At 41.6% G+C, this 9,831-nt stretch overlaps 1 protein-coding gene across 7 annotated transcripts; it reads right to left on the bottom strand.

Annotated features, from left to right (window-relative positions):
• Window positions 1-2,515: 2,515 nt before the first annotated feature.
• On the bottom strand, window positions 2,516-9,558 carry LOC127766680 (phosphomethylpyrimidine synthase, chloroplastic). 7 transcript variants are annotated; one of them, XR_008016267.1, is made up of 8 exons: window positions 9,408-9,558; window positions 8,009-8,301; window positions 7,773-7,900; window positions 6,323-7,149; window positions 4,830-5,505; window positions 3,935-4,008; window positions 3,538-3,773; window positions 2,516-2,845 (listed from the first exon to the last, which is right to left on the bottom strand). XR_008016267.1 is itself a non-coding variant. In XM_052291797.1 (6 exons), exons 2-5 carry the CDS (start codon window positions 8,296-8,298, stop codon window positions 4,831-4,833), a joined length of 1,920 nt encoding a protein of 639 aa, XP_052147757.1. In that variant the 5' UTR covers window positions 8,299-8,301; window positions 9,408-9,558; the 3' UTR covers window positions 3,756-4,026; window position 4,830. The 7 variants fall into 7 exon arrangements, 2 of the variants coding, with proteins under 2 accessions (XP_052147757.1, XP_052147755.1); XR_008016269.1 differs by having other exon boundaries at window positions 2,516-3,773; window positions 3,935-4,128; XR_008016270.1 differs by having other exon boundaries at window positions 2,516-3,773; window positions 3,935-4,026.
• Window positions 9,559-9,831: the final 273 nt, after the last annotated feature.

The following is a 9,831-nucleotide window of genomic DNA, read 5'->3' as shown; positions in this document are numbered from 1 at the left end:
GAGTGGCACGATCGGCAGACACGTGTAGGTACGGACGGCCGAGATGGAGCGGGGAGCTGCCGCCTTGCCTCGCATGAGGCTGAGGGCGGAGATTGTGGGACGTGCCGCGTGTAAAATGGTAGGTGTACCAAAATGTATACCAGCGTCAACGAGATGGTCGCTGCCCTGCACTTCGCCGTGCATTTCTCCTCAGTGGATAAAGCTCAAGATTCTCTCTCTGTGATCCAATCGTTAAATCATTTGCTGCAGAGTTTTTCTTTGTAAATTCAGGTATTTCAAAAATAGTTTTTTTCGGCAGATGTGACTACTAATAACTATTCCCTCCGTCCAAAAAAAGCAACCAACCTGTCCAGATTCGTTGGAGAGGGGTCACACCACCTCCTAGGTTGTCCCCCATTTTTTTTAACGGAGGGAGTACAATCTAATTAAGGTGCTTGTCGAGCAAGAATACGCATGACGATAAGGCTGCCGAATGGTGGAGCTCATCCTTCAGTTCCCTTTTATATATACAGTGGATAACTGGAGATCGTCACCAGACATCAGTGTACGGAGATTTTTCTTTCCTTATACTTCGCCCGTCCCAAAATATATATACATTTTAGAGGTTGGCACGAGTATTAAGAAGGTAGGTGAGACTGTGAGAATGATTGGAGAAAATACGTAATTGGTTGAAAAGAGAAACCAGCTGAAGAAGAATGGTTGTGATTAGTTGATAGGAGGTAGGTGGAGAAATAGCTTTATTTTGAGACAAAACACTGTGCTAAAAATAGCTTCATTTAGGGACGGAGATGGTATATGCATATGGGCTAAGGGGATTAGGGTAAGTAGGTGGCGTGCACATAGTAAAGGATTGCAACTGCGAAGCCACGGACCTTGCCTTTAAGCAATAACTGTGCAAGCCACGCTATGCGTGTCTCTAGCCTATGTGACACACGAAATCAGCCCAAGGCCATTCAACTCCACAGTGCATGTTACTTCTTTTGCATGGCTTTGATTGGGGCGAGCTAGTGTCGAGACTACAAAGCTCACAATACAGGTGACCAAGACAATGAAGGTGCCCCAGTCCAATAAATTAATTCCCCCAACTACCCTTCTCTCTCTTCCCTATCGGCATCGCCTCCCTCAACCTGTCGCCCACCGCCTGAGCTCCCTCTCCTTCGCCTCTCTCCTCCCCATCACCATCGCCTCTCTCAACCAGGCGTCACGGCCGCAAATGCACCACCTCTCAAAGAAGAGGAAGTCGTCGTCGTCTTTCTCGTCATCCGCACATGGCTCCGCTCCGTCTCATGGGCGTGGAAGAGGATGTTGCCGTCGTTGTCCAGCCCGTCGACGGCGAAGTCAAGGATCCACCTCACGGCGGAGGTGGCAGGATGAAAGTGCGACGCTTGGCCTCATAGTGGCTCCACTCCGTCTCCTCCGCTGTGTGGAAGAGGAAGTCGTCATCGTCATCCAGCCCACCGGCGACGAAGTTGAGGATCCGCCTCATGGCGGCAGCGGTGAGGCAGAAGCGCGACGCTTGGCCTTCTAGTGGCTCCACTCCAACTCCTCCGTGGCGTGGAAGAGGAAGTCGTCGTCGTCATCTAGCCTGCCAGCGGCGAAGTTGAGGATCCACCTCACAGCGACGGTGCTCCGTTGGCTTCCGTGCGTTTCTCCGAAGGGGATGGCGAGGGGACGACGAGATGGAGGCTCGACCCCAACAACGCAGGCACGATTCGTTTGTGGGCCACGCGTGGACTCACGAAGAGCGAGAAAACTCATCTCCCTGCGTGGAGGTGAGATGCTCTGTAGGGATGCGCAATTACTCGCCACGTAGGCATTCATTTGAGCTGGCGGCACAAAGAAACTCACCACGCAAACACACTGTGAAGGGCCTAAGCGTAAATGGCATGGGGTGGTTCAGAAACGTGTGTTTCCCATGTTAATATTTTTTTCGTACGTGTAGTATTATTATATCTAAGAAAATGTGGTGAACTAATATTAACATTTTTTTTCTGCAGTAGCTATGTAAGGGACGTGCACTAGAGTTCTTCACAAATTCTACTTTCGAGATGACCATTAATTGAATAGTTGTAATTTTGAGCAAATATTTGCTACTTCCTCCGTTTCATATTATAAAACTTTCTAGCATTGTCCACATATATATATATATATATATATATATTAATAAATCTAGACATATGACATATATATGATTGTGGGCAATGCTATAAAGTCTTATAATCTGAAACGGAGGTAGTACTAGACAGTAAAAAAAAGAATTTGGTATTAAGTGCTGATATTACTTAGTTAAAGAGTGATTAATCGGTTATCACTCATGTAATTTTCAAAAGACAATACTGAGTTAATACGCCTAATAGATTTTTTTTATACAGAACGCATGTGCGCGCATCCATCACTATACACACTTGTGTGTGCGTAATATTTATGGAGACTGAAATTTAAATCCTGATGATAATAAGGTGACAACGATACATAAAAGTTAAATAAATATGAACATATACAAATTACATAGACATACATTCAATACTAACTAATGATAATAATATCTGAACTTGATCGGACATTGTATAGTAGTACTGAACTCGGAATGAACAACAGGTAACAATCTGATAGAAAATAGTGTCAAGATCCGTTATGATGAAAATTAAAAACACATTGCAGGAGCACAATCAGAGCAAAATTCATCTCCAAATTGTTAACCACGAGCATAAAGACTCCAGCCACGAGCAACTTTGTCCACACGTCATTTCACTTAACGTTTCACGTCAGTCAAATAATGGGATTGGATCACAGGTAAAATAATTCCACATCGCAAACACAAAATGGAGTGCGGAGTAATAGTTTGCTGAGAAAAACATGATTATAACATCAGAAGATAATGCCCAAATTATGTTCTACAGGCAGATGATTCCTATCCTACAACATAATCGGTCAACAGAACCTAGCTAAAGTTCTTTTTCACATGCTATTTTGCATGTATGGGTGCTTTCAAATTATCTAGGGGATACAAAAAGACTTGTTTTCTTGGATAATGCTACGCAAAGATCTGAGCGGCTGAGCATCATTGCATTAATGAATGCTCCAAAACAGACTAAATAATTCTATTATACGTCAAACACAAGGTGCAAGTACAAAATTTGATCATTTCAATGGGAAAGACAAATAAATAGCTAAAAATAAACAAGTCTCTGGCCATATCAATAAATTAATTCCTAATAAACACCTTCCACATGAATCATGATCAAGTTAAATTGAATTTAGTCAGTATATTGTGTGCTCAATTGACAAGTGGCATGCAGCTAAAATGTCCATTATGTAGATTTTATAAATTGTTTTATACTTTAATTAGATATGTGCAGATAGATGGTTTAAAATCAATTGCATAGGACATGGCCAACGCTTTGCAAATTTACACGGATAATAAATGTATGACTAAATCAGTTATGGGACATTACGAAGTGGTATCTGCAGAAATCCTCTCCTGTTGGAGAAATGTCAGCATGCCACTTATCAAATGAAGTATTATTACCATGTTACCTCAGTTGTAAGAAACAGGTATATCCAGCTGCTGAGCTCACACGTTCAGGAACATATTGGATAGCTCGATCTTCCACCAAAAAGGGGTTGTGTTGAGAGTTCCCTGGAAACATAAAAGTAGAAATGCACACTCCCTTCGCAGGCATTATCCTGTTCAGGTTCAAAGGGACTTTCTCAGCCCAATTCACAACAATCCAGGCCAAGAGGCCTTCAGATCGTTGAGAATACAGGCACCCCTGGTGCAACTTTCATTACTAACAACCCACAGTGATGCAAAGAGGAGAAAATATGACACGGAAGGATCACATATAGAGTTTAATTTTATTACAAGCCACGACAGAATTAACAAATTGAGCTAAGCAGCACCAGCTTTATTCAAGGCACTTATACTGCTTACCACCTCCTAACATAGGATGGTGAGGAGTGCTGCTGATAAACGCTCCACCCGGAGTAGATGGACACCAAGACGATCTGCACGGAGATTGTATTCTGAGTTCCGCGAAGGCGAGAACATGTTATTGTGATATAAAAGTTAGTGCCTTTGCAGTAATGCACATACAAGTCCAAGCCACTAAAGGTTTATTAAGGTCCCTGAAATTACAAGTAGAAGTTGATAAAAACAGAGCAGCTATCCAGTGCTATTACAGTTAGTGTCAAATTTCAAATGTACATGCAAACCCATTTCAAAGGATTGCTGTGAGAGTAATTTTCCCTTAAGAAATATAACTGAAGATAGTGTGTGGAGTCAAAATTACAACACTTCTCATAGATTTATGAAAAAATTCTGATGTACTCCCTCCGTCCCATAAAAAACCAACCTAGTATTGGTGTGACACATCCTAGTACTATGAATCTGGACATACCTCTGTCCAGATTCGTTGCACTAAATGTGTCACATCCAGTCCTAGATTCATTTTTTTTCGAGACGGAGGGAGTAAAAGGATTAGCAGAATGTTTACTGAATGGTAGATAGTACTCGAGTAGTATTTATTTAGTCAAGATAATTCAGAAATATTTGTAACAAGCACTAATGCTATATAACTAGTAGCATGTATGAAGTTACTGGGTCAACAAAAGTGCTAGAGAAGGCATCTGAAAAGCTGACGCTGTTTCAAGACGGTAAGCTCACATTAATGGCTTATTTATGTAAAACTGATTGAAATACGGCACTAGACCATTTTACTCCAGATGACTAATTGCTTCATACTGAGTTAAAAACCCTACATATTCAGAACAAAAGAGTCCAAACATCTCCCACAAGGTGAACTATACATGATAAGAAAAAGACCAACCTTATTTGCGAGCTGTATAGCTTTCTGGAACATATATCTCCCCTCCAGCTTCACCATGTTGCTCCCCACTGATTGTTTTCCTTGCAGCTGAAAACTCAGCACTCATAGCATTCATTCCTTGTATCACCGCTTCCTCCACTGTCCCGTAACCATGTTCATCAGCATATTTTCTAATATCCTCTGTGATTTTCATCGAACAAAACTTTGGGCCACACATTGAGCAGAAATGTGCCACTTTGGCACCCTCCGACGGTAATGTTTCATCATGGAAAGACATAGCGGTCACAGGATCCAGAGATAGAGCAAATTGATCCAACCATCTAAACTCAAATCTTGCCTTGCTTAGTGTATCGTCCCATGCTTGTGCATAGGGATGGCCCTTTGCCAAATCAGCAGCATGAGCAGCAATTTTGTACGATATCACGCCTGTCTTAACATCATCACGGTTAGGCAATCCAAGGTGCTCCTTTGGTGTTACATAACAGAGAAGTGCAGTGCCAAGAGCCCCAATGTTGGCAGCACCAATGGCGGAGGTGATGTGATCATAACCAGGTGCAATATCAGTTGTCAGTGGCCCCAGTGTGTAGAAAGGTGCTTCATTGCACCACTCCAGTTGCTTCTCCATGTTTTCAGGAATTTTATGCATCGGAATGTGCCCTGGGCCTTCATTCATTACCTAAAAATTGAGAAATGTCAAAAACACTGCTTGACAAGGTTAAAAAAAAATTGAATTGTGTATCTAATGGAAACAAATCATCATTCAGGCACATCACCGTTCAAAGTTTCTACTACCAAATTATTAGGGAAACAAAAACGATTCATCATTTAGAGCATGCCATTTACAATAAAGAGTTTTAAAACCACATCTCTAACATCTTCTCATATGTTTATCTGTATGAGTTCACAAAGAGTGTAACAAGCAAGAAGAGAAGTAAATTTCTACAGATACTTTCTGCAAAAGCTTAATGATTAAGGAAGACTATATTGCATTAATTGAACATGTAGTTGCAATACTTCCAAAATAAGTGACATATTATTAATGCCTGCAGATTTAGCAATCAGCTCATTTCTACTATTTATTCATTTGTAGTCTATTTACACCAAACTAACATTTTGAACAAGAATAAGTTTTAAGCGCTGATCTTTGCAAATATCTTCTACTTTCTGACCAGTTCTAGAGACCCTATACTCTACAGGCCATCGTTTATTTCATGCATTTTTTTAGTAGAACCATATGCATATCGAGTATAGGATTTGCATCTATAGTTTCAGTATAGATAGCAGGCGATACTTATTTCAAGGATGTTCTATATTCTTGTCAACAGACATAAAATCAGAGGCCAATAAGTCAACTGTATAAGTTTATTCACAATACATGTTCTCAGTTTCATATACGAAAAATTGGAACATTAAACTATGGCGGAGTATATTACAATGTGTCGAGGATATGAAATGCATAAAGTTTGTAATTTAATTGATCACATTGTTCTCACCTGCACATCTTTTGCCCAAGCTCGGCGTGTGAGTTCCCCTTGAGTCAGCAATTCTGCAAACTGAGCACTATCATTTGCATCATAAATAGAACCTGGTCTCAAACCATCACCAATGGATAATGCCACATCATACTGATTGCAAATATCAAGAATTTCATCCCAGTGCTCATAGGCAAAGTTCTCCTTATGATATGTTAGGCACCATTTTGCATGGATAGAGCCACCACGTGAAACTATGCCGGTCATTCTCTTTGCCGTAAGAGGAATGTAACGAAGAAGCACGCCAGCATGGATTGTGAAGTAATCAACACCCTGCTCAGCTTGTTCGATTAAAGTATCTCTAAAGACTTCCCAGCTTAGATTTTCAGCAATACCATTAACTTTCTCAAGTGCTTGGTAAATAGGCACCGTCCCAATAGGGACTGAAGAATTACGAAGGATCCATTCCCGGGTCTCATGGATATGACGCCCTGTTGAAAGGTCCATGACAGTATCAGCTCCCCACATTGTAGCCCACTGGAGCTTGTGTACTTCCTCCTCGATGGAGCTCACAACAGCAGAATTCCCAATGTTTGCATTCACTTTTACAAGGAAGTTTCGTCCAACAATCATGGGTTCCAATTCCAGGTGCCTCTTGTTGGAAGGAATTATAGCTCGTCCACGGGCAACCTCTGACCGGACAAATTCAGGACTAAGGTTCTCACGTGTGGCACAGTACAACATCTCCTCTGTTATGATTCCCTGCTTAGCGTAATACATTTGTGTGTATCGAGGACCACCTAACTTCTCCCTCCTGTCAATCCATTCCTTCCTTATCTTTGGAAGTCCTGCAAAAAAATTCAAATGCTTATGCAAATTGTCTTATATGTTAGGGGGAAAGAGAGGGAAGAACCCTCAACCATCCTATCAGTATAGTTATTTGAATATGGAGAGGACTGGACATAGTTACTTATGTAGCGAAAATGTGAGAAAAGGTAGCCTAGGCACTGCGTGATGTCAACACTGGTTTGTATACCATTTTGGTTTAACAGTATTAGTTCAGTTGTTCTGGTGTCATCTCTTTTTACTGGCCGTTTTGGTACTATCAAATTAACTATGCAATTACATTCATGTATCAAACTGCACGATACCTAATATCATACGTCCATGTTCCCTATGGAAATTATTTCTATTAGTTTTGAAATAATTTGGTATAAATGAAAAATAAAACTCCGCAAATAGTACAGAAATATAAAAAAATAAAATATGTAAATAAAAATAACAAAAAGAGTTCAAAACAATATAAGGTATCATAATTGCATTAGAGTGAACATAAAAGAACAAGAAATAATTTCCACTAAGCCGCTGATCTTTCCTTTCATGCAGGATTGATAAAAAAATGTAAGATGTTATGTTCATTAGCTTGGTTTGGGGGTTTAGTTTGACAAGAGAAATGAGGTCAGTGAGTTACCAATCCTTGGACTAATGTTTTGTGGACCACTGGTGTCGTATGTGTCAAAATGCTTCTCATCTCCGGTCAAATGGATTCTCCTAAATGGGATCTTGAGGACATGGCCAGATTCCTTGTGCACAATTTCTCTGAAGAACATAGTCACAGGCAACATAAGCTTTAGTGGAGGCGTTAACATACCGGAATGTAAGTAATTCCAATACAGTTCTTAATGAAAAGTGAAATGTAAATCATGCCTGGATTCTTTTGTGCTCCTAGGAAAGCATTCTTCAAATGATGGGAGTGGCAGAAATTCTGGAGCAGAAGGATCAACAGTGTGCTTGTTTTGCCTGGGTTTTGCTGGCTCTGCTGTTGACTGGTCAGTCACTGAAGCTGCTCTAGGCCTTGAACAAGTGAAGTTAGCGCTCCTGTCCTGCACATCTTGAGGACGTGCAATACCACCAAATCCAGGTAAAACTGCAGTTTTGGGGAACTTCAGACTTTTCATAGCCATTGCTGACGAGAATGAGGGTTGCAGGGCAGCCATTTCCTGTCCAAAGGTAGAGAAAGATTAATGACTAAAGACAGTGCAACGCTATCAACTCAAAAGCTTTATATCTGCACTTGCAGAAAACTACAGTCCTAATCTTATCTCCATGTAGGCTATCTGAAGATGACGACAAATGCATGTAGCAGTCGAAATAACCCCTCTAGCTCTGATGCCTTTAATATTCAGAGTTCATTCATGATGCCTGATGAACTGGTTTTGATTGAAAAAACGATTCATATTTCAATTCTATACTGGAGAACTCTATTCATCCCTTGAGGGGATATCCCCTCATTTTTGCATGTCACTTAAAAAGTCATCAAAAAAATTAAAATAATTTAATAGGATAGATCAATATGTGATATGTAACTTCACAAACATGCATATTCAAATTCAACTTATATAAGTAAAAACAAAAATAACAAATTTAACTATAAATAGAACGTGTAATTCACGGTTAAATTTGCTATTTTTGTTTCAAATTGTATAAGTCGAATTTTAACTTGCATGTTTGAAAAAGATATATCGTATAATGATCTATCTTGACAATTTCTTTTCAAATTTTTTGATAACTTTTTGAACGCTATGCACAAAACGATGGGATGTCCCCTTGAGGGACAAAAATACACTTCCTTCTATACTACTCTACATCTCAGATGAAACATGCCTTACAAAGGAGTTGTGGAACTTGTGTCTCCCCTCTCCCGTGTGCACTGCACCGAACAAGAGCATAGAGCATATACCCATGTGGAAAAACTAGCGTCCAGAATCAAAGAGGCCCCCCATGTACCAATACGATCGAGAACTAGATAACCATGGTAGCAACAGAGGCCTTCACCACGCGCGCACGATCTATCAAGCATCAACCGTATCATACGGAAATCACACCCGCAAAGACGCAGGCAAGCAAAGCGAGACCAGCCAAAATCCTTACCCCCCTAATCCACAACGCATCCAGAAACCTACGATGCTACCGCTAGAAGCAGCATCCAAAACCGCAACCCCGGCCCGGCGGCCGCGCGAGATCCCCCACGGATTCCGACGAGGCAAATCCCCCGTTCGTTCTGATCGAAACGAATGCCGGAGAGCGCAAGGAAAGGTTCTCTCACCTCGGGGCGGCGGCGGCGGTAGCCGGGAGCCGGGAGGGAGAGGAGAGGAGGGGCGACGCGGGCGGAGGAGGAAGTGAGGAACTCGTGAGCGGGATGGGGGGGAGGAGTGCAAGGGCGGAAGATATTTTTATAGCGGGGGGCGCGCGGGGGATTGGAGATTTGGGGGGAGGATAGCGGACGAGTGGCCAAAAGAGAGAACGGACGGCCAAAAGCGACGGCCGACGGGAGGGGAGATATTTCTGTCCGGCCACCACAGATACTTTCTCTGCGCCAGCGGACGCTTCCAACGGTCCGAAAAAGAGAAGTGATTAGGACAGGAGGGATGATGGCGTGGCGTTTGCAGTAGTATGGGGACGGTTAATTTTGGGCCTGTTTATTGATGACGTTTTCAGTCATCCAATTATTTAGTAAAGATTGAATTATG

Source organism: Oryza glaberrima, chromosome 3, assembly GCF_000147395.1.
Source record: "Oryza glaberrima chromosome 3, OglaRS2, whole genome shotgun sequence".
In the NCBI taxonomy this organism is placed as follows: domain Eukaryota; kingdom Viridiplantae; phylum Streptophyta; class Magnoliopsida; order Poales; family Poaceae; genus Oryza; species Oryza glaberrima.
This window is presented reverse-complemented; position numbering and strand designations above follow the sequence as displayed.